The 26,121-nt window shown below is 34.7% G+C and overlaps 1 protein-coding gene across 5 annotated transcripts in view; it reads right to left on the bottom strand.

Annotated features, from left to right (window-relative positions):
* PCLO (piccolo presynaptic cytomatrix protein) overlaps positions 1-26,121 on the bottom strand; it is a 623,741-nt gene that overhangs the window by 320,312 nt on the left and 277,308 nt on the right. For all 5 annotated transcript variants that reach the window (XM_056799474.1, XM_056799475.1, XM_007504012.3 and 2 more), the window contains exons 5-6: positions 16,920-21,990; positions 14,538-16,552 (exon numbers count right to left, since the gene is read on the bottom strand). In XM_056799474.1, the coding sequence (XP_056655452.1) occupies positions 14,538-16,552; positions 16,920-21,990 (7,086 nt within the window). The remainder of the gene's footprint in view (positions 1-14,537; positions 16,553-16,919; positions 21,991-26,121) is intronic.

Raw genomic sequence — 26,121 nt, 5'->3', positions numbered from 1 at the left:
CAAGGACTCATGTACTGAAATAACATTTACAAAGTGTTCAAAAGAGTGCCAACATGTCTGGTACATCATATGCAAGTTAGTAATTGCTTTTATTCTCCCTACTTCATTCTGTACTCTCTCTTGCTAATGTTATTTTTTTTGCAATAAAAAAACAGAATAATTATCTAAAATATTTAATATTAATCTAGGGGAGGTGGAGGGGGGATAGGAAGGAGTTTAGTTGTTAATTCATGTCTGTGTAATATCCCTCTACATAATAAAAATCTATAATTTAGATTTCTTTTTTCAGATAATATAATCTGAAATCAGTTAGCTGGCCCACTTAGAACTCACTTTTTAACTCCAAAATCATGTCAGTTGCTCTTTGCTGGACTCCTTCCAAGCACTGTGTCCTAGCTAAAAAGTGTTTGTAGCATTTAACTGAATTATCCCCGTTATTCAAGGTGTGGCAGAGTTGTGGGGCAAGAATAACAGTATCCAAAGGGCAGGAGAGTAGTGAAGAAATGGTTGTGAAGGGTTGGATTCTTTATCTTGGCTCTATAGTATGACCATAACCAAATCATTTACTTTATATCTCAACTTCCTCATCATCAAAATAGGTAATACATATCTTACAAACATATTATTTAAATAACAATGTTATAGTGCTATAGAAGGTCATAAAAATGGAGGTTCTAGACTAAGTGGATGACATTTTAAGCTACATTGCACATAATTGAATTAAAATGTCTTTGAAGGTAAGGAGTCACAATGGGAGAAGTTAACCTTCAAGAAAATAAGAAACCCCATAGGCATTTAATAAAGGTTTTTGATACTGGTGAAAATTAAGTGAAACTCTATATATGTGTGAGTTCAGAAATAATTTAACTCAAAATTATAGCTTTTTATAAAGCAATTTGGTTACATTACCTTACTTAATACAGCCATTTTATAAGGTTAGTATCCCAGACATTAATTCCATTTTATAAAAACTATCAAATAAAAAGTAATAATATGAAAAATTATTCAAAACCATGTACAGATATATGTATGTATGAATATATATATATATATATAAATGTGTCCCTGCTTATTTCCAGTTAGTTATACTACTAAATTTTTATTAAAGTGACAAAATTTATTAATTTTTAAATTTGTCAATTTAATTATAATAATTTTGCTACTGAAATAATTTTTCTCAAAAATAAATCTATCATTAAAACAGTTTTCAATTGTTTTAAGAGGTGTCAAACTCTTCATTAGTCCATTTGTAGTATTTCTTTTCTAGTTCATTTTATAGATGAGGAAACTAAAGTAAACAAGTTTAATGAGTTGCCAAAGGTCACTCACAATATCTAAGGGCAGATGTAATATAAGGATATGCAATAATTAAAGGCCCAAATAATCAAATACTAAAAATGTGTCACAAGAAGGACCTCCAAGGATCACCATGACAGTTTTGTGTCAGGTGTCTCCTTATTTGTCTCAGGTTCTCTTCTTTAATTTTTTTATTCTTATGGAACATTTCCCTCTGCAATTGTAGAATGCTAATAGCTAGTTTCAATAATTCAGTCTTAGTATCATTTAAGTTCAGTTATAAAATACCACATCATCACCATGCTCTCCTTTCTGAGAGTAGAGTCCTAGAGTCCAGTGTTAATCCAGTTCATATAAAGGGAGTCCAGTATAAGGTTGTAAAATGGCTCCAAAGAGATAGTACAAAGTGGGGAACAAATAAGTTGGTACAGAAATAGACAAACTCATAATGAATAGACAAAAGAGGTGAAAGTTAATTCCAAGTTATTATTTGATTCTTTTAAGCTTTTACCATGGGTCAGTAATAATCAATAATTGTTCCTCTTAATTAAGTTGATAGCACTCATTATTCAGAGATACATTTCAGGTACAAGTCTTTCTTTGAATTTTAGGAGTTAAACCAATTTCCAGTCAATGTTAATTTCATTCTGCTGTATTGGTTTTTTCCAAGGAAGTCTGGAAAGACTAGCACAAATGGCCTGATATTTGTTTTATTTAGCAAATAAACTTTCCTTTTGAATTAATTCTTGAAACAATGATCATAAAGATATATGAGCATTAAGTACCAAAACATAAAAATGAGATCAACTTGTAAAACTATGCTTATTAGTCACTTCTAATATCTTCATAAACAACTGTGAAGGAAAAAATTGCTCTTCTGATAGCATAGACTTTTAAGAAACAATATGTACAGACTAATAAATTCATGCACTAATTTCTATAAGCATTTTAAAACCAGGTAATTAAGCAACTAAATGAATTCCTATCAGCACCATTGATGGAGTGAAAGAGAGAACTGTGGTAATTTATTTTTCTGCAGACAGTATTGCTAATTGTAGTTTGCCACTCCCTGACTCACATGTTAAAATCTGTAGCTAACAGGGATATTTATGAACATTTTATTAATAACAATTTTGACCCAAGTATTTTGTGAGCTATATAAGTACATCAGAAATGAAAACTTCCCATTTTAATTTAAAGTATGGATTAGTTTGGGGAAACAAATAATAATTATTAAGTATAAGTTAAAGAAGAAGTAGCACATTAGTGAGACAGGAAATTAAGAAGGAATATTAAGAATTATAACACCAAGCAGCTTATTTTACAAGTGACAGCTATTTCAAGGCTATATTCATTGAAGAGAAAATAAATACTTTAACATGGTCCCTTTAAATGCACCAAATGTTATTTTCCAAATGAATATTTTATATGAGATACTTTTTACATTGTACAACTTTATAGGACCTTTTAAAAAACAATTCCTGTTAGAAGTGACAGATGTATAAATTCTCAATTTAGGACAAGAAAATTATCAGAAATAAACAATGAAGAATTTCAAAAAATCTTAACACTAGTCACCAAAACATTAATCAGTGAAGCAAAAAATATATTTCTAATAATAACTCATGAAAAGCAGCTGGTTTGCAATGGAGGCCTGGAGGGCATTAAATCCAGCATAACTGTACTTTGTTGATGGTATTTACTAGAAAAGAAAAAGACAAAAATTTCAGCCATCAAAAATGAGTTAATAAGTATTTCTTATGTATTGGCTAAGTCTCTGGTAAAAGGGGCAAACCAATGTTAATAGTACTCTAAACAAAGTGCATTTTAATGTAAAAACAATAATTATAAAATCAGTTCTATAAAGGGAGAAAGCATAATTAATATGGCAAATGAAAGCTTTTATGATAGTTCTAATACAAAATCAGTTTATACTAATAAATAATTCATGAAGATCATATATTTCTTAAAAAAGAACATATTTTTTAGGAATATGCTGCTTTTATCTTTGGTCTCTGTCCTGAAGGGCATGTGCTTTGTTTGCCTCCTTTCCTGCTTCTGTATGTTGTAATTGCATAGTGGTCTTCTGGCTAAAGCAAAAGATAATGCCATTTGAGTTACACTCCTCTCTGCTCAACATACATTAGAGAGACAGGATTAAAGATACAATTCAAGGAAGCAAAAACAAAAAACAAAAAAAAAAACAACTTTGAAAAACTCTACCAAATCTAAACTAATGACAAGAGAGAGAAGAGGGAGAGGGAAGACAGAACATCCACTTAACACCCCCCTGTAGAGTGAAGGGAGCCTAATGCACAAAGTAAAAATGAATGATTCATAGACCCCTTCAGATTTGGGGTATCTTGTTAGTAGAATGAGACAAGAGAGATATATTGACCAAGGGCTATTCCAGGATGTAATCATTATGCTATCTTGACCACCTAGAGCAGATCTGGATAATGTTCAAATCAAATCACTGGGTAAAAGCAATGTCATGTTGCCCATATTTAATTCTGAAAGTGAAAAGACCATAAAACCTGTAACATGAATCAAGCTGCTCAGTTTTGCTTTATAAAAGACACTTAATTTCCCATCAGCATATGAAGGCAGGATCACTACCATAGCTATGTAAGTGTTAGCAGACAGGGATAGGAGGACCATGACTAGTCTTTTCGAGAAGGTGATGCTCAGTATAGGGCATGCTCCTGGTTAATCCTGTAATATTCAGTCACCCCTGGCTCTTGACCTACATAGTCCTATAGGGAAGATTCACATTAATATCTCAGTAATGACAGAGAGAGATCTTGCTTCTTCATCAAAATTATATAAAGTACAACAAAAACTTGACATATTTATGTTATAGTAGTGTAAACCTTAAAATTTCTTAGACTTATGAATGTTGGAAATTTCCCCATTGGGAAATTTCATACTTGAAAAATTTCCTACTGATATTAAGAACTCTATTGGAATGTGAAAACCCTTGGTATGGGAGGGTCCTTCTCCTCCCTACCTAAGACTACTTTAGGACAGAAACCTTTTGCTAAAAAATGGAAAGGGCTTTGACCTATGCTTAAGCATAGCACAGGAAGTTCTTTGAGTCATGATTGATTTTAGAATTGATACAATAGAGATACATGGAATGACAGAACCAGGTCTTGGAACTTACAATCTCCACCCTACTCAGTCTAACAGGATGTAGGAAGGGCTGCAGCATAGATCAAGATTTAATTATTTGAGAATATGACCTACAACAGACATGTGCAAAGGAAACAGACCTCTGGGAGGTCCTGGGTTAAGCGAGAGCCACCATTGGCACAGGGGAGACATCGACAGTGATTGGTAGATGTGAGAACTGAGGGGAGGGAACTTAGAGGGTTTCCTTAAAAGATAGCAGGGTCTGAGGACAGAGGAGGTTCGAGAGGTTTTGCTCTGAGAGGTTGTGCTCTGAGAAGCTTGCTCTGAAGGAGGCTGGAGGTGGAGGCCCCTGAGACTGTTTCTCCATTTTGGTCACGTGAGTGATAGGGACTGATCTCTTTTCTTTGCCTCAGCTATCTAAGGGCTTGTGCCTTTTGGCCCAGCCTAAACAGAGGGGGTATTTAAGCCCTATTCACTTCTCTCTCTCTCTCTCTCTCTCTCTCTCTCTCTCTCTCTCTCTCTCTCTCTCTCTCTCTCTCTCTCTCTCTCTCTCTCTTCTAATACCTTTCTTCCTCCTGTTTGTAAAAACTCCATAAAAGGTTGACTGCTGATTTGAGTTTTCATTTAGGAATTACATAGCTGAATTCCTTGGTGACCTTAAATTAGTATATATCAGTCTTTTAAAGTGATTTCCTTGTCACAGTAGTCACAACTCTGCATCAGTTATCTGATTCAGTTTAGGGTGTCCTAATTGATATTGTTAGTGTAAACTGTCAAAAAATAAATTGAAAACCTTCTAATAATTCAATTTCTAGTGTTGGGAGCATATCAACTAGTTGTTCAGCAATAAGAGGAAATCCTCAAATGCTGATTTAATAACCACTTTTGCCCAGGTGAGGTGGGTAGTTTTCTGAAAGACATGGCTATGATCTGAGCCACATACAAGTAAGGAGACATGACTTCTGATTGGTAAGAGAAAACAGAACTGCATCCCTGCAGGAGGGGAAAAGTTTGTTTATTAGCCTGTTAGTTTGTTAGACATACTTCAAGAAACGTCCATAACACTGTCAAGATTGCAACTTTTCAATGGCTAAGAGGAGACCTGTCAAATGGAGACATGTGGGAATGTCAGATCTCAATATCCTTTGAGTTTTAGCATAATCCTAAAGCACAAACTTCCACTGGTAAGACTGCCCCTTGTAACCTGGTTTGAACTAAGATTTGATCTTTCTTCCAGACAAATTATTCATTTATTCATCTATTCTTTGAGTATAGTTTAATAGATATGAACACCAATTTCTGTTGCTTGTTTTATTTAATAAAGCTATTTGTCATGATCTTCTGTGTAATCAGTTTTTGGTGGGAAGAAGATAAGATGACTAAGAGCTTCCTTCCCATCTTGAGAACAATCAGGGAAGTGGCTTTCATTCTATCATTACCTGTCAACCCCCCCCCCCCAGCCCTGAATTGAATCTCTAGGGTACAGCTATTAGAAGGTTGGAGTAGCCTGGTAATTATATTAGAAATTGGAAGAGAGATCGCTCATCCCCATATGCCATGGAACCTGCTTTCTGTCCCTTTTCCTACCCTCTCACACTGCTACTTGGCTTCTTGAGGGATGAGGGTATGATGTTGGTATGACTGATTATAATTGGCAAAAGTATGTCAGGTCTAAAATTGTATCTAATCATGCCATCTATGAACTACATCTATATATTTCTATAGCTTCATCCATGTGCCTTCTGTTCATGAAGGTTATTTTTTTTCAAGAATATGGACCAATCTAGATTCCAAAGTTTATCTATGTTTTACTTTCCTCACCTGAAAAAAAAGGATGATAATAATATTCAAATGTCCTTCCTGATAGGGATGTTTTGAAGAAAGCAGTTTGGGCATCTTTAAGTATTATTTAAATGTATTTTTTCATGCTGAAGAAATAAATCAGTACTATATTCTGAGATCAAATAATTTAGAGGAGTGGTAAAATAAAAAATTTTGTAATGGCAGGTAGCACCAGTTACTAATATTTTATCAGAAGATGTAACTGAGATGTACATTACTCAGACAAGTCAGTTAAGACATTCCAAACCTGTGATCAAATATATTGAGCTAAAGAAAATTCTCATCCAAAGACTTTCATATAGTATAATTAATAATAATATTAAGGATGTAATTTCATGTTCATAAAAATCTTATGAGGATTTTTTTTATTACAAAGTATAAAAGCACAATTGTAGAGATACTGATGAAACTTCTTAGCTTCTATAACAAGAGCAAAACTTCTTTTTTTAGGCACACCAAGTTCCATTATCAGATTATATTGTTGTTTACCAGAAAGCTCTTGGTACCTCAGTCCTAGGCCCCAAACTCTAGCATGAAGCATCAGTGATAGGAAATAGTGGTTTATTTTCATATTTATTACCACTGACTGAGAATTAAAGAAGCTTTGAAATTCAAGGAAGTATCTGCATCCAGATATATCCAATGCCACAATATACTATTTTTGACCCAGGGGATGATGAAGTAATATAGCACAGTCATCTTTTATGGAAGGAAAATATAATAGAAATTAAATAGCCTGAGGAGAATTAAGTGTTCACTTTGCTTTTGGTTTAGACATATTAAGTATTTCACAGACCACATAATTGGTAAGGAGAACACTAACTGCATTAATAGATAGGCTAAAAAGCTATTACTAGGGCTTCATTTTTTTTCATACTGCATACCTGAAATATTGCAAAATAGCTTTATGAATCTTCCATTAATTAATCAATGATAAGAACTTTAATATAATCTAATACTAGACAGAGAATCCTAGAATTCGTGGTCTCCAGGGGAAAATTCCAGTTGTGAAGATAACTTAAGTTGTAATGTACATTTCAGTGCTTATCATAAGCAAATAGGTCAATTTTGTTACTATCATTTTAAATTCAATACACACTCTAAGAAAGACTCGACAACATTTAACATGAGGTGATTTTTCATATGCAGTCCTCTTTTTAGGGGATAAAGCTCATCTTTATATTTTGAAACTTTCATGTTTGTTGATGATGACTAAGAAACCCCACCAAAAAAGAAATTAAAGAAAAAAGATGACTGAGTATCTGTAAAAAGACTTGTTTAGGTTGCCCAATGTTGTTAGCTTTTTCATGTCTAAGAATTGAGCTGATGATTGATAAAACTATGGAAAAATACTGGGGCAGGGGGTCAGAGAGTAGGAAATACCCTTTTCTCAGCTGGAAATATATGGAATTGAATGACTTTATTCACTATATAGGAGAACTGCTGAAGTGTTTTAAGAAAACACACATATTAAATTTTATGTTTCCATTAAGTTTTCAAACTAGGAGTTCCCCAGATAGCACATTGGTTCTTAGTCTCTAAGTCTTGGCACTAATAGAAGAAAAGAAGTGAACAATTATGGATTTGAGGGAGGGTGAGCAGTTGGACCCTATCATCAGATATCCATATTGAAAGTTAACAACAATTTGCAGAAGCAAATTAATGAGTGTTGTCATCCTAATGAATGTGTGGTTGCCTTAATCACAGAGAAATAAAAAAGTCCTCATGACAAAAATATTATGGAACATATTCTTACCAATTTCAGGTAATATTATATAATTTAATATATTAATAATAACATACATATGCCTAATTACATCTTTTCCATACTCTCAAGTATTTGAAGACCACTGTCATATCTTGCTTATATCTTTTTTCTAGTTTAAACATAACTTATTTTCAACTGTATTTCATATGAAAATATTTAAATATTACTTAAGTGATTAAAATACAACCAAAAGATAAAATTACAAATTAGCTGATTAGGTTTCAGACTAAGGATGAAGTTACTAATGATTAGAACTGCCTCAAAAAGGGAATGGGTTGGCATTTGTTTACTTAATCAAAAGTAAAGTAAGTCATAGTAAAATAATTTTTCAAGTTTTTACAACATCTAAGACATTTTATGCAGTACTGTGATGAATATGCATATGAAGAATACATATTCAAGAGTTTATGGTCTTTAAGAAGTTTATGGTCTGGCAATGATGGTGTAATTCTAGTGAAATCTTGAAAAGAGGTTAGGTAGAAAAAATAACTTCAAGATCTAAAATAACAAGTTTCTAATGGTGAAAATTTAGAAATGTGTCAACTTGGTAATGAGAAGTATTTGGAGATATGGGGACCACATGTTGACCTAAGACTGCCATACAAGTGTCATTCTTACTAATGATGTGATGGTTTTATTCCTGTCCAAAGTGAAGTGTGGGTCATAGCCAAATGCTTCAGTGTGCCTTCTTTTCTTCTGGCACATAAAAAGTGCTTAACAAATGTTTGTTGATGTGGTATATGACTGTAATAGAATACTATTGTGCCATAAGAAACAGTGAACAAGATGATCACCAAAAACAAATAAAGAAACAAATCTGGAAAGACTCATATGAAATGTTGCAAAGTGAAGTGAGAAGAACCAGAACACTGTACACAGTAATAGCAACAGATTATGATAATCAACTGTGAATTATCTAATTATTAGCAGCATCAAGGACACCAAGGGACTTATGATAAAACAATCTATCCACCATAATAGAAAGAACTCAAAGAATCTGAATGCAGATTGAAATGTACCATTCTCTACTGTACTTCCTCCATGTATTTTTCTCTAGTGTTACCTTCTTTCACAACAGGATGAACTTGAAAATATGTATTGTATAATACACACATATATATATATATAATATATATATAACACATATATAAAAATATCATATTATCTGCTATTTTGGGTAGTGGAAGGAGGGATAGAGCAGCAATCACAAAATGTCTGAAAATGATTATTGAAAATGTTATCTACATGTAATTTGGAAAAATAAAAATTCAATTAAAATATATTTGTTGATTAATGAATGATTCTAGGGAGGTTTTGGTTTCTGGTTTATAATGTATTGGCCAAATTACTAAATATGGCAGTGGAATGTTTCATATAAATACAAATACAAAAATAATATACATCTCTCCACCAAAATACATACAATTAGATTATTATTTTAAAGACCTTAATACAATTTTTTCTTATGACCATAGAAAATTAAACTATTGCACACTTCATTTTGGGATAGAGCTAAGGGGAAAATCATAAGAAAACTTGATTTTCCGAAACAGGATTCAGAAGACAGACAGAAATTTTTTAGAACTCTAAAGTTTTAGAAAATGGAAATCTGAATACTTACTTGCATTCCATGAAACTAAAGAGTTGGTATTTGATGTAAACTTGAATTAATATGATATTTTCACTCTTGGTCTCAATGGCCTCACTTGTAAACCAATAGTTTGACCACATGATTTCTAGGATCTTTTTCTAGTGGTAACATTTTTTTAACCTACTTGACCAGGTTTAAACATCATGGGATTTAGAATGATTGTGATCTTCTAAAAGAGGCTACATTGTCAATAAAAGAACTATATAAATCTAGCTTCATCCTGAAGCAAAACAATTATTGTTCAGTGAACTTTAAAATGTCCCTCAAAATACATTCAAAGAGAAATATATACTTTCAATCAAAGGTAAAAGATAAACAAAATGGAAGAGAGATTTTTTTGACTTGGTGTTTCTCCAGACCTCAAGAATCTAGTATTTATCTACTTTATCATGATTCAACAATCTGACTAGACAAATCAGTCATTAAGAGTCATATGCATCTATAATTCATCCAGCATTTATTAGGTTTGAAGAATTATTGTAACTCCAAAGTTTTTGGTAAAAGACTTAGGTCCTTATATGTATATCAATATTGTCATCATCATTCCTCGATAGTGTAACCATATTCTTCCTTTTTTCCTTTGGTAATATAAAATAGACATTTCCAAGTCACTACTATTACGTTTTTAAACAAGTTGATTATTACTTAAAAGGTACATTTCACAAATGTTCCAGGAACTAAATGGTAGATTTATTTATTGATTCCTTTAAATCTACAGTTTCTATCATTTTCTAAAATGATCACTTTACTGTTCTCCCTCTCTCAATAACACTTCTACATAATATATGAGGACATTTCAAACTACATTAGGGTAAATCTAAAGCAATTCTATCAATTGACTTAAATGGACATCAACTCTTCTAGATTTCAATTCCTTCATCCCTACTGCCTCCATCATTTGCTCACAAACTATACTCTTTAAGTAACCAAAAATATAAATGTAATGAAAGGAAAAGTAAAATATTTGTATTGAGATAAATATGTTGAAAAAGCAACAAAATGGTATTATGAATAAATTCTATAATTCTACCAAATAAAGGAATATTAGTTTCTTTAAAGAAATTATTAAATAAAAATCATACTGTTGAAAGACTAGCTCTGTATATCTTCTAATTGCCAAGATTTTGGAAATTTCTATTTTATCACCTTGATATGAACATTCTTATTAAAATCAAGACTTTGATATTTATGTCTAGAAGTGTGTGCAAGAGACAGCTGGGTAATATGAAAGTCCATATGAGAAGCCTTAACAGTATAAATAAAAGGGTCCAAGAAAGATGACCCACTCACTAGGGTGCTCAGTCCTCAGTGCAGAGTCCTAGCCTTTGCTGTAAGATTGGTTGGTTGTCATTTCTAATATCTGGACAGACGAGAAAGCTAATTAACATCCAGCCTAAAAATCTCAATGAATATGGGGGGAAAATTGATAGAGGCAAAATCCAGAGACCAAAAACCAAAGTAAAACTGATAATCAAGAGTTCTCCATAAGTGATATAGTCACAAGGAACAGCTCTTTACCAGCCTTTTTAATGTTGTTGCATAGCACCATGAATCTCTTTTTTATTTAATATTTTCCCCAACACATTCACTTATCATTTTGAATTTGCAATTTCTTAATTTAATTAGGAGCTATATTTTCTTCAATCTGAGTAATTTAAAGATAAAGAAATTAAATATTTAAAATTATGTCAAAGCAGATGTTCCCATATATGTAGATTGTTTGTAGGCTATAAAAATTAAGTAAATATAAACATACTCACATACATATATATGTAGACAGATAGATTTATAGGAAAACCTATTGATACCTCCATAGATTATTATGACAGCTTTCAAACTATAACATGTAAAATTATTATACACATTTGAAGAATAGAATCTTTGAGACTCTATTAATTTATCCCTCATATTAAAATAAAACCTTTTGGTTTAAACAAAAAGAAATATAAATTTTGTTATACCCTGAAGTTCAATTCATTTTTTTCCATTTGAGGAACTAATTTAAAACAGTAGATATTAAATATTTTAAGACCCCTTTCTATTCTAAAAAAAATATTGGGAGTCCTTAAAAGAGCTTTTGCCTATGAAGCTTCCATTTGCTAATATTCACCATATTATAAATGAAAGCATCTCAGTTTTATTATGAAAAGAGTTCTAATTTGTGCACCACTGAAGGTGCCTCAGGGACTCTCAGCTAATCTAGAGTTAAGTTATACCTGTTATTAGACACATCTATGAACAAAAATAAGCAGAACTTTTTGGCATGATCCCACAAAAAAGAATATTGACAGCCTTTGTGTCCTATTAGGTTACTTTTAATTTTAATGTTTTCTTTTCCCCTCAATTACATATAAAATAATTTTTAACTTTCATTTTAAAAAATAACCCAAATTATCCCCTCATTTCCTTTCTTTCCCTTCTACTATCTGAGATAGCAAGCAAACTGATATATACTTTAAATGTGCAATAATATATAAATTTCTCTCCATATTAGCTATTTTATGGAAGAGAATTTTAATATAAATAATAAAGAAAGTTAAATATAGTCATTTTTGTCTTCATTCAGACTCCATCAGTTCTTTCTCTGGAGGCAGTTAACATTTAATTAGGAAATAAAATCATGAGCTATATAGAGGAAATAATAAAACAATAAATGAATAAATGGTTGTTGTTTTTTTCTTTTTATGCTTAAGGGATTAACTTCTTTTTAAAAGTTTAGCCTTTGTAAAAATATTTTATTATATTCAAATGTTGCAAGTCATAATTAATATACAGACTATATTTTTCCAAGTAAATATCTCATGATTTACTAAAAATATATCTTATATAATTAATGTGGTCCTTAAAAAAGGCATTGTAAAACTGGATTTTTGGCAAATCAATGCCATTTTAAACTACTGTTGAAAAAATTTGATGCTAAGAAATGTAAAAATGATTATCATGAAAAACAATTATTACCTTCTTTATCTGTTTTTGTAACTCAAGATGTTCATATGTTAAATTTTCTTAAGATAAGTTACATATGAAACTACTTCAAATATTAAATGTTCATGCTGATATTTTACATATGGCATTAAATATTTGAAAAAAAAGTTATTTTCTTAGTCAAATCTAACTGGTAAGTTCTAATATTACAGGAAAAGCAATGATAGTAATAATTTACACAAGTATTTTACAGGTTCTGAAATTCAGGTACAATTTAGCCTTTAAGAAATCACATGCCTATTTGTGTCTTTTGTTTCAATCTGAATCCAAATCGGAAACATTGTTTGACATAATGTATTTCATCAAGGAGAGATCTAAATTCTTTTCAAACCACTCCCCTTATGGGTGGTGTCTAATTTTGATCATTCAGAACAGTGATAATCTGAGAATTAAATTTTTTAAAAAAGAGATGGCTTAAGGATGTGGGACTGAAGTTCATACACAGATCCCCACTTCCATTTTCTAGAGTTGTCCCAGAAAATTAACCCAGTAGATCCAATGGGAGAAGAGAGAAGAGATTTTATCATTTGTTTCTTAGCTTGTTTTCCTTTTAAAGGTTTTTTTTTTTTTTAACCACCCTAATGGCAGCTTGAAGTTATGAAATGAAACAGGTGCTAGTCTACCTAGAAAAGCTACCTATCTTGGCATCATCTTCTACTTGTCACTAACTCTCACTTTCTATTGCCAATATCTGTTGAATTCACCTTTGCAATGTATCTCAGATGTGCCCCTTATTCTGCTCTGATACTTCCCCCTTCATGGCACAGGCCCCCATTACCTTGCTCTAAGGCTAATGCATTTGAATTCTGGTTGTTCTGTCTGTTACAAGTCTCTCTCTTCCCATTCCAACCTATTCTCCATTCAGCTATTAAAATGGTTTTCAGAATTCATAGGTCAGACACACACATGTCCATTCAATAAACTCTATCACCTCCAGGATCAAAAAGAATATCCTTGGTTTAGTTTGACATTCAAAGTCTCCTTCATAATGTAGGCCCCTCTTGGCAACCCCGCCTTTTTAGATCCCTTTTACCTTACTGTCTGTCATATACTCTAATCCTGAGACACTGGCCTCTTGCTGTTCTCATATAAATAAGATTTCATCTCTAGTTTCAGTGTTTGTTCACAGGCTGTTTTCCCATGCCTAGAAATTTCTCCCATTTCATTTATACTTCCTGAATTCCCTGAATTACTTGAAGTCCCAACTAAAGTATCATCTAAAGGAAGTCTTTCCCACCCCCACCCCCACCCCCAATTTCAGTATCTTTCCTTTTACTTTCTATCTATTCTTTTTTATATCATCTTCCTCCATTTGAGAGTAAGATCCTCTAAGGAAGGGACTGTTTTTTGCTTTTCTTTGTATCCCCCAGTGCTGATCAAAATGCCTTGCACATAAAAGGTGTTCAATAAATGATGACTGACTGAATGTCTAGTGACCAGCATTATAGAAATTCATCCAACTTGTTATGTGGAAATATTTCTCCTGGTCTTTTTATATTCAATTTTATGTTAGCTATATTTAAATATACAAAAATAATCAGTAGACACAATATAATAAATAAGCAACAGAGAGAAATGCATGTTAAATGACACAAAATTCACAAAGTAGTGTCTGTTACATCAACTCTTATTATAGCAAATTACCTTCTGACATAGCCTCACGGTATCACATATACTGCTCTAAACACGGTATTTAATGATGACATCATTTAGTCACTGCTATATTTTCCCCAAATTGTACTGAAGCTTTACGTGAGCTATAGGTTTGAAGTCTCTACATAGTCTCCTACATTTATAGCTGATAATAAGTAACTACTGAAATTAGCTCTCATATATAAAAAAAAAAGGAGTAACTCTTACCAAGTAGCCCTCCGTGTACTGAAAGTGACCTCTGGAACTCTCTTCTGCTGTTGGGCTCAGAGGTTTTGGGTCAGACATTGACCTCTGCATCATTTTTGCAGACTTTGGGCTTGCTGGTGGAATCTTTGCCATGTCTGGATGCAATATTTTCTGAGGGCTAATATCATCAGTGATGGGTTTTTCATAAGGTACAAAGGCTGATTCTAAGGCTTTGCCTGGTGAAATTGGAGAAATGGGTGAATAAAGGACTTTTGGAGATTTTGGTGGAGATGGTACAAGTTGTAGAGTGGAATCTGCCCGAAGATGAGATGAATAACCTATTTCTAAAGGTGTCGGACGTTTCTTGTCTTTGGGTGAAGATGTAGCACTCAAATACTGAGGACTCTGTGCATCTGGATCTGCCTCTGTTTGACATCCTAAACTTCCCCCTTTGTATGTCTTTTCAGGAGCTGAAATGTGTTTGATTATTTCAACTTTTGCATCAACTCGAGCACGGATGGAAGGTGTTCTTATGGTCCCAACTGGTTCAGTCTGCACTGATATTTCTGCCACTGTTTGAACTGCTATGCTAGATACCTTGGAAAGGGGTTTGGTCTTGTCAATGTCAGTAGTGCTATCACTGTATTTTCCAGAACGTGATTTTCTCCGGGATCTACTAGGCATATCCCACTCATCTTGATCTTCATCATCAGTTTGGACGCTTGTATCCACACTTTTTTTACTTCTTCTTCTCCTATTGGTAAAACTCCTGTCTGCTCCATCTTCATCATCAGTTTGTACTCCACTGTCTACTATTTTTTTAAAACCCCTGGGATCCTCCCCTACACTTTCCTCCAGCTCATCATACTGGCCTCGCAGCTTGGCTCCAGAGCTCCTTTTTTTAAGTTGCTTTTCATCTTTCACAACAACATCATTTAGAGGCACTTCAGGGCCAGTACTCAGTATGCCAGGAGGAGCAATATATTGAGTGACACCATCAGACTGAACGGTGTACCAGCCTTGGCTCTGTGGGATTTCAATGGCTACCACTGTCGAAGCTGTGGTGGTAACATCTTCAGCTGTCCAAAACGGACTGCTCTCTCCCACTGGATACTGACCTTCCAGAATCGCTTGTTCAGTGGTGGTTTGTGGAGAGCCTGTACCAGCCGGGTCATAGTTATATTGGTATATCTGCCGGATCTTTTGCTCTTCTAGCTGCTGGTGAAGCTGCTGCTGAAGTTGCTGGATTTGCTCAAGTTGTAGCTGTTGCTGAGCTAGTGTTTCTTGCCTCATCATAAACTGAGCTTGTCTTTCTTCTTCTTGCTGTAAGAGGAGATGCTGCTTCATAGACTGCAACTCCTCCAGTTTCTTTTGAACCATAAACTTCTCCTGCTCTCGGAATCTTTGTATTTCCTGTCGTTCCCACTCTAACTCCTCAGCAAAGCGCTGTTGTTTAATCTTTTCGAGCTCGAGGAGCTCCCGCTCTAAGTCAAGTTGTTGCTGCTTGTCTTCTTCAGTGCCAATGACAAGAGCACTGTCTTCTCCAAGGACTTCGGGGAATACCTCCGATGCTGTGGTCAAAGTGGGAATAACATCAATGGCCTCAGCAGCGAGACTTTCCACAGTCAGAGTTTGCAAGCTTGTTTCTAAATCTATAGCAGCCACTGAACTGTCCTTATCAGATGCCCCTGTTGTTAGGAAACCGTATGATCGAGGTAATGGCTGGGTCTGCTGCAAAGCAGACAAAGATGTTATTGTGTCAGTTGTGTGGATGCCAGACAAATCCCTCACAGTAGTGCTGAAAATAGAGCCTGGTTGTGTAGTGATAGCAAATGTAGAAGGGATTGGAGTTGCTACTGAAGAATAAACTACACCATTAGAGGATCTCAAAACACTCCCCACGCCAAACTGGGCTCCTGGTGGAGGGGTCATTCTTGCTGTCGAATACTGTGGCGCATTAATCCCAGAGCCTGAAATAACTTGTCGAGTCTCAGGATAAGGACCTGTGGTCTTGCTTGAATAATCCATTACCTCACCTGAAATACAGGGTAGAGTTATAGTCCAGTTCCAAAAAAGAATGGTGCTTTGTGTGTCTGAAAACCCTCTCATCTTGATGAATATAATGGAGACAACTGCATGCAAATCCATAGTTTAGCCTACTTATATGCGAAGAATAAGCAATGTTGAACATGCAGGCACATGCAGACAGTTTGGGCAGAGCATATGTAAAATGAAGAAATTAAAAAAAATGCACGTGTAGTTCACAATATGCCTGGATATCATTGAAAAGAAAGGGGGAAAATAAACATAATGGGAAAAAAGGATAAAAATTTCATCCTGAAATGAGATGAGCGACCCCATAATGATATTTCAATGAAAGATCTGCTGCCATGTCATACTGACCTGTAGTTATTCTTCCAGAAGTTAGATCTACTGCTGTATCAGCCCCTCCAGTATAATCAAAGGTATTCTTACTTTTATAGAGGAAAACTCCAGAGTCTGCCAAGTTTGTATCAGACATTGAAGGCTTCATGCCACCCATGCCTCTATAACCATACGGCCCTGACCGATCATACTGGTAGTGATCATCTCTATAACCAAACCGATCTTCAGGAAGAGTGGTTGCAGGCTGTTGTGTTGTACAGCTTCTTCCAAATGGTAATTTATAAACAACATCACAGCAAACTGCTCTTCTTCCTGCAGTCAAATCCACTGGTTTCTCATCGTCTTCTATGACAGTAGTCACAACACCTGAAGAAGATTCATCCACTGTGACTACAGTTCGGTGAGACTTTGTAGTGCTGAGGTCCACTGCACCACCATCTTCAAGCCCTTGAGATGTGGAGTAATCAGCCCATCCATTTGTAACACTAGGTGGTGGTGCAGTGACAGGTTTGGTGGTAGGCAGTGGTACCGCATGGGCAGAAGTACTTAGAGATAAGTTTATTGGGGCTTCCTCCCTAAGTGTAGGGAACACTTGGGCACTTGTTTTTCTGTAAGTAGGCTCAGGATGCTTTGACTTTGTTAATTGAAGTGGTGTCATAGAATGATCTGCCCCAATCAGGCTTTCTGTGCTTGTGGTATAACTTACATTAGCTGTACATGTTACAACAGCTATAGTGTCTGTGACCAGGGCTAGTGATGTCACTACTGATGATGTTGCACTGAGATTTACAATAGCAGGTTGGACTGTGCTGATTTGTCTGCCATGTGCCTCACTTGCTGTAACCTGTCTTCTTACATCTACTGTTGAAGCAGACAGATCCATGCAGCTTCCAGTTATCTCACCATCTACTTTTGGTACCATACGCAGATCAATAACATCCCCAAAGAGCTGAAACTTTCCATTTTCTTTATATCTTGGTTTCTCTAATGCTAATGGCTCTTGAGGTATAGGTTCTGGAGGAATGGTTATAGAAATACTACTTGAATCAATAGTAGGAACTGTGCTATCTGCTAATGAAATCATAGTTTTAGTCACTTCACTTGATAGTAATGGAGTTACTGAGTCTGGGCCTATGGAGAATGAAGATTGTGTCATGACTGGGGCAGCCAAAGGAGCTTGTAAAGCACCTGAGGTATACAGGCTCTGATCTGACATGCTCTGAAGCTCTATCCCTGTCACAGGAAGAACTGTGGTAAATACAGGCTCAATGGAAACCAATTCCTTAGAAGGTGAACCCAGAGGCCAGCTGGTCACTGCCTGACTAGTTATAGAATCTGTTGGAGTTCCTGGTTCAGATGGCAATGTTATAACAACATAAGTCTCCATCAATGATTTGGAAAATCTTGGTGACGACTTGTTAGAATGTGGTGATAAGGGGGATGTAGGAGATGGCAATTTATACTCTGTTGAAGTCACTAAATTCAAAGTCATACTTGAAGTTAAGGGTAAACCTGCTGGTTTGGGATATGTATCCACTTGTATCTGTGTTGTTACTGGAGGTTGAGGAATGACTGGTTTAGGAGCAATTGGAGGTTTGGTTCCCTCAACAGATCTATGAGTAAATACAAGTCCTGATGGAATTGAAGATGGCTTAGGTGGAACAGGAGGTGGTGCAGGGGTGTATACTTTTGTTATAGGTGTTCCATTGTTCCTTGGAGTAGCAGTAGCCTCCACAGTCATAGCAGTGTCAGCTGAAGGGACAACAGTAGCTAATGTCACTGGAGGAGCTTTCACTGACTTCTTCTTAGGATAAATAGCAGGCTTAGGTGGAGTTGGTGGGGGAAGAGGGGGAGGAGGAGGAGGAGGAGGTGGAGGAGGAGCGGGAGGTGCAGGAGCAAGTGGGGGTGGGGCAGATGACTCCAAAGAAGCACTTCTCCAAAGAAGAGGGGCTCTAGGTGTCACAGAAGGAACTGAAGGAGCTGTAGGTGGTATTTGTGATACAGTTCTGGCCATATCTGTAACCTCTCTAGATAGAGAAGAAATTGTTGACATTTGATCACTAACGGGAATGGCAATGGTACTTGGAGGTGATTGGGCAGGCGCAGAATCTACAGAGCTAATTCTGAGTAGTGATGGTTCCTTACTTTTTTCTTTATAAGTTTCCAGAATGATGCCATTTCCATTTTTACTCTTACTTTTTCTTCCTGTATCTTCTTCTTCAGATACAGATGAATCAACAGATAAAGAGTCAGAAAGCGACTGCTTCAGTTTGGTTTCTTCAGGTAGTGTGACAGAAAGTGGAACATCAGGAAGAGAAATTGCAACTTGATCAACAATAGTTTGATGAGGGGGTTGGGCAGTCTGATCTAAAGATATATCTATTCCTGAATTTGCTGTTGTGTCTACTGGCAAGGGAGGTAATGATGGAATCTTTTTGGGATCGTCAAATTTAGCTAGTTGGTCCCCAGTATCTGTAAAAACTGCAGTTGCAGTTTCTGGTGCAGTAATAGGTGAGGAGCTATCTGTTGTACAAACAGATGAAATGGATGATGTAAGAGAAGGCGTGTCAGATGGTAACACAGATGTTGCACTTTCTGAGGGCTCAGAGTATGTTAAAACTGATGATTCATGGGCAATTATCTCTTGAATTTCTCTGGTATAATCAGTTATATATTCATCTTCTATTTCTTCCGGCGAAAAATGCTGTGTTATTTTCACATCTGGGATAGAAAGAGTTGCACTACTAGTTGAGTCTGTAAGTGAGGCTCCTGAGAGAATACTAGATGTCAATGAGGTATCTGGCATTCTGTCAAAGTCTATCATAGGCTCTGTTACATCATGCTCAGTGGCTGGTTGAGTTGGACTAGATCCTGGAGTGAGCTGCATTTGTTGCCTCTTCATGAGTTCCTCATAGGCTGCATCTGCATCTAATAACTGTTTTTCTTCACTTGTTGATGTTACCATAGTCCCTAGATCCACAATTTCATGACTCTCAGGAATGATGTATGAGCTTGATACAATATCTTCTTGAGGCACCATAGAATGTAAACTCTCTAGCTCATAAAATTCTTTCTGCAGATCTGAGATTTTCTGCATAGGATCTTCATAGATTTCCTCTGGAAGTCTCATTTTTCTCTCTCTCCCAACAGGCTGAATAAATTCACTACTCTCATCTTGGCTTGTTAATAGACTGCTGTCAACAGCAACATTGTATGTATCTTCTACAAGAGATTCATAAATATAATCCTCTATTAGCATTCCACCATACAATGGCTCTTTCTCAAATACTTCATCCTTTTCTGTTGGAGTTGGAAATGTTTTTGGTTTGTGGGATTTATGCATCATTTCTTCATACATTTCCTCAGCACTTTTCAATACCTTTTGACCACTGTCTTTTTGAATCGCAATAGATTGTTCATCTGTTGGAGAGTATAAAGAAACAGCTGTGGGCAATTTATAAACTTTTTGCACTTCTATTATTTTTTCTGGGCTAATTTCAAACCCCTCTGGGTCTGATTCTATGCTGGGTGAATATTCAGAGCAAGAGGATCTATGCAACTCCTCCATCTCTGCAGCCTGACGTAATTCTTCTGTGGGAGATGCATCTTCAATTGGAGAGAGGTTGCTTGGTGGTGTCTTTGGTCTTTCTCTTCTTCTCTGAGCCCGAAGTTCATCTTTATCTTTCTTTGATTTTTTACTGGAACTCTTTCTTTGTTGCTGTTCTAATTCACGTTGTTTTTCTTGTTCCTTTAATAATTCTTCTTCTTCCCTCATTTCTTCTTCTTCTGAAGAATCTTCAATAGTGGGAAGAAGAGGACCATGAGATCGGTGTCTAGATTTACGCTGTTTGCTCTCTCCCTTTTTGTGACTAGGACTACTGTCACTATCCTCATCAAGGGATGACACTGATGTGGGAGATGTGCCAGGTGTGAAACTAGAGGCATGCAGACTCGAAGATCCTTCTCCTCGTGACCTATCTTCTGGTGAATCTGTGAGACTTTCCATTTCAAGTTCAGGTTCTTCATCAAAATATAAACTTGCTTTCTTCTGCACAGAGCCTTCAGAGAATTTATCTGTCACTGTGCTATTTAATTCAATGGTTTTGAACCTTCTAAGACCTCCTCCACCAGTAACAGTAAGTTCTTCACTCTCCTGACTTTTTGTTTCTCTGTATTTTAGTTCTGGACTCTCATCAAATGTCTCATCATCTTCATCATGCCAAGAATGACGTCTTCCTGCATCATCATCAAAGCTTGTACTACTCTTTCTAGTTAGTCTTCTATGCTTCCCAATTATCCCTTTCCCTTTTCCTTTCATTTCTTCCTTCTTCTGACTCTCACTAACACTGATTTCTTTGAGTTGTTTCCTGATGAAATCATCATCATCTGAACCAGAGGCATCTTCATCAGCACTCATCTCTATAATCTGTTTTCGAATGAAATCTTCATCATCTCCTGATCCCTGACTGTCTTCCTGCTTATACTCATCACTGCTTGATGAACCAACACTAGTTCTTCTTTTCCTTCTTGAGACAGGAGAGTTTTCACTCTCACTGCTATCTTCTAGGGAATCATATCGCTGCCTTCTAGCTGTTCCATCATCTACAAAGTCAGTTTTTTCTCTGAGGCCCTTAATGGAAGGAATATTTTCTTTATCACCTCTTACAAGGATATCTTTCTTTTCTTCTTGAGCTTCCTTGAGTTCCTCTTCTTCTGAACTGTAAGATTCCAATGTGAGAGGAAAATCCTTCGTTTTCTGTTGATCTTTGGGCTGCTCAGGAAGCCCACTATATAATTCTTTTTTCTTTTCTGATTTTTCATCAACGAGTGAATTAGCTTGAGCTTCCAAAATGGACAGAACAGTACTTTCTAATTTCGCTAAATCTGAAGGACTGGTAGGACTAGTTTCCTGAGAATGGGAATCTTTTTTCAGTCCCTTCAGCAAGTCTTTTTCATCACCTGGTATAAGACTTGGAATTTCACCAAGGGAACCTGATATTCCATCAGAAGAATATCCTGTGTCACTTAAACCTTGAGGGCTTTTCTGTTGTTGAGAACTGGATGTATCTGATTTGTCATCTTCCTTTTCCTAGGAAAAAAGATATATCAAAACTGAATATTATGGAATTACTATACTTATCATCTCTATACCTCCAACTAACTCATTTGAAAAATATTTAGTAAAATAAAATATTTAAAAATTATGATCTAAAAGTTTTTTTTTTCTCTTTCACACATACACATATATATCTTTATATTTTTGTTAACTGCATCACCTTTTGCATATATCTTTTTCCACTGGAGGTTAAAATCATGTGAATAACACTTCATGAAACTTTTTATTGTCATTTTATTGCACCATTTTATGTAAAATATGATTACATTTCAATTTTATGTCAAATAACTTTTTAATGTGGTAGCATAAGAAATAAGTCCAAGAGAAGGCAATTAGTTTGCCTAGGTCAAACTGCTAGTAGAGATGGGAGCCAGGATTTTGAATTAGTACTCTTACTACAAATTTAGTATCTTTTTTGTGTGTTAGGGCACTGCCTTTCAATATATGTATGGCATTGTATTCAGAGTATTGAACAATATATTTTAATATATGAATGAATATATTCTCAGCTAGAATTATTCTATGCTTCTGTAGCATTACTTAGAATCATAAAACCAGGGGGTTGGAGTTGGCTTTGTTACCGATTAATTGATTGGAGGGCATGGGAATTGTAGTGGAATGAAAAACCTCAATATGCTCTAATTATGAAATATAACAACAAAAAAGTTAACTCATTTGAGTTATGTGAAGAGTCAACTTGTCTAAACAAAGGAAGCATGAATAATTGTCATGGTTATGTAGAATGGCTTAACATTCACAAATATATTGAAATAGATGATATCTAAAGTTCTCCAATTTTGAGTTTCTATGATTTTGAGGATGATCTCAGCCAACTCACTAAATTTCTTTCTGTTTCTTCAGCTAAAAAATAGGTATAAAAAGCTGTTTTGCTTATTCCATTTGGTAAACTTAAGAAGAAGAAAAGAAACATTTAAATACATAAAAATACATTTAAATATGTGAAGTATTTTAAGGTTGTTGTGGGTTGTTTTTTTTTTTGGTATGTTTACTACTATCTGTTGATCCCAAAGAAAAGGTAGCTGGAAGTCTTACATTCCTTGATATCAATTTTTTCCTTTAACTTGTCAAAAAATAAAAGCAACAACAAACAAAACAATACAAAACAACCTGGTCCCCAAACTAGCTATAGTTTCATAAATTTAGCAATGTTTTTGCATTAATTTTCTGTAATGGATGTTAAGACATTTTAAAATATGCTTCAGATATACACATTTTCTGATTTAAAATATTTTTGCTACTTATACCTCTCGATGATAGCTTTTTTCCAGTGAGATTAAAAAAAGTTATACTGATGTTTCCTAAAAATTAGGTCAAATGAAACCATTTATTCTTAGGGAGAAAAAATACTTATTTTTCTGAAAAAACACATTTGTATTTTAGATGATTAAAACTAATGATTTAGAAGGATTTTTAAGATAAGTTTTATATTCCATATCTACATTTATATATATTTTAGTAATTATTAGTAATAGGCAATTTATATTTAATATCAAAGGCTTAAGTCAGATTTGTGAATACTTAAGATTACACATTTTGTAGAAAGCCATTTCTATTCCGTTGATAAGATGAGAAAAATACAAATAGCTGTATCCACCCTTTCATATTCTAGAGGAAAATGATCTTATTGATTTCTCTTCAGGAAAGGAAATTTTTTTTCTCTATTTGGAAGCTTTTGTCACTACCCAAAAAATCAGGCACAGTGATAGTGGCTGATTGAAAGACTTCTAGCAAACTTCTTTTTTTTTTTAACCATACACCCATTCCCATATTAAGGAAATACATTTCAAAAGTAAATAAGGTTAGGAAGCTCAACAAAAAATTCAGTTTATTCTCACAGGTAGAGAAAAATCTTTTCACTTTTTCACAAGTACCCTTAATATATTTGCATAGGCCATCCTGCATATAATCTTGTGGTAAATCCTTTTTCATTCTGTTCCCTTTTTCTTATCAATGTCACATTTGGTGGGGAGAAAAGTCACCTTGACTTAAACTCTATATTTCAGTATAATATTCTAAACCAATGGTCTCAAACTCAAATCATATCCTTGTGAGTGGTATATTAATTTGGAAAAGTCAAAATTAGCATTATATATGTTATATGATATTTGTGTTTATCTTGTGAAACATTTCACAAAAAAAATTTTAATCTTATTTAGGAGTAGTAGGGAGTATTGTGGGCTGCTTATATTCTGCCAGAGGGCTGCAAATTTGACCACTATTCTAGATCATTCACCATCATATATTTGTCCATGCCCTTCCCTTGATTTCTGCCCTCTGAGACAAATTCCTTTTAGCCATCATCATTACCTCTAACCAAAATGTGCTGCCATTAATATTTATTTGTAATCATACTAATTCCAAACAAGGTCTGAATGGTGCTTATAATGACTGTCATTGTTGCTTATCATGACAGAGGAAATATGCATAAGAGATAGCTAGCTAAAAGGAGCATCACTATTTATATCCATGAAAAGGTAATAGTTAAATGGACAACCAAAGGAGCAAGGAAAGAGCAGAGATCCTGAAGTCAAAGGAGTTATGTCCCATTCCAAACTCAGATGATACCCCTGGGTGAACTTGGGCAAATCTCTAACTTCTAGGGTTTTAAGGGTTTTTTGTTTGTTTGTTTTTTAATTTGTCAAAAGAGGGGTTTGCACAAAACAATCCCTGGGTTGCTATCTACATTTAGATCCAGAATCTTATAGTACCCATAAAGTTGGTCTAAATTGAATCTTCTACCTAGCTTAACTAGCCCAAACAAGGTGGAACACGGGACAAACAGACATAAAACACAGATTTGTTCATTCCACAGTTGTTTATAGGTAAAGGTGGCACAAATTTACCAGTTAAAAATCCCATGTGGCTTTATACAAGGGCAGAAAAATGTGTTCCCTCTGCCAATCAATTTGGCAACCCAAAGGTAGATCTGGATCCACTTCTTTTCAGTATAATGTAATTCATTTCAACAACTATTTATTAAATGCCTTATATATGCAAAATCATCTTAACCCCTGGAAGAGATATAAAAATGTACAAACCATGGTACATGCCCTGAAGAATCTTAGAATCGTTAGTCCACATATATAAGTAACTAGAGTGAAGGATGAAACATTGTAAAACATTAGATGTACAAACAAAGTGTGGCTCAAGAGAAAAAATAAATCATTTCAAGGAAAGATCATTTTAGGAAGAGAAGAACATTTCTCAGTGTGTCATCAGAGGACAAGTTCCTAGATACTTATGTGTCTAGCAGAAAGGGAGAATTTTTGAGAAATCTCAAGAAAGATGAAAATTGAGAAAAGAATAAAAACTGCTCTTGAAATCTAATTTTAAAAGTCCTTTGTATTTTATGTAACCATTGTCCCTATTAAAATCAATGAAAGAGTTAGCTGTATTTTAGTATCACTTACATTTTTGAACATAACAGCACTTCAAGTGGGATGTGAATCTTGCATAAAAATAATGTCATTAGTATTTAGCAGTTATTTGAAGATTTTACGATTTGTTACTCTTGATGGAGGCGGTGAGTGGGATGAAGTGTGGTTAAAGCATATAATGTTTTCCTGCTTGTAATGTTATTGTTCAGTCCTCTGAGAAACACATTTTCACTCTGGTTTTGAAAGCACATTGCCATTAAAATCTATTACACAAAAACTTGTATTTTTATAATGCATTGCATTGTTCCCATGTTGAGAATTATGACCACTTGGGCCCTTCTACTGAGGCAAGATGAAATGATTATTCAAAGTCATCAGAGGCTAAGCTTCATTTTTACTTACTACCCAGAGGTAGGGAAAAAAAGAGAATTAGATTGCATTTTTATCTTAACTTTACAGTCACATTCTATAGAGCATATGCAGTTTTATAAGAATGGTAAAAATGCAGGAAGAAAGAATTAAATAAATCAAGTAAGGAAGATATTTCTTTATACTAATAAAGTCACTACTAAAGAATGGGTAGTAAAATCTGTCATATCAAAATTAACTGTGGTTCATTCACATTTTTCTATGATTGTGATTTTTTTTGTAGACCTTCTATCACCGATTTAGAGAGGAGAAATTCTAATTAAAAAATAAGGCCCCA

Source organism: Monodelphis domestica, chromosome 5 (genome assembly GCF_027887165.1).
Source record: "Monodelphis domestica isolate mMonDom1 chromosome 5, mMonDom1.pri, whole genome shotgun sequence".
Lineage (NCBI taxonomy): Eukaryota > Metazoa > Chordata > Mammalia > Didelphimorphia > Didelphidae > Monodelphis > Monodelphis domestica.
The sequence above is the reverse complement of the archived record's forward strand: the minus strand, read 5'-3'. Positions and strand labels throughout refer to the sequence as shown.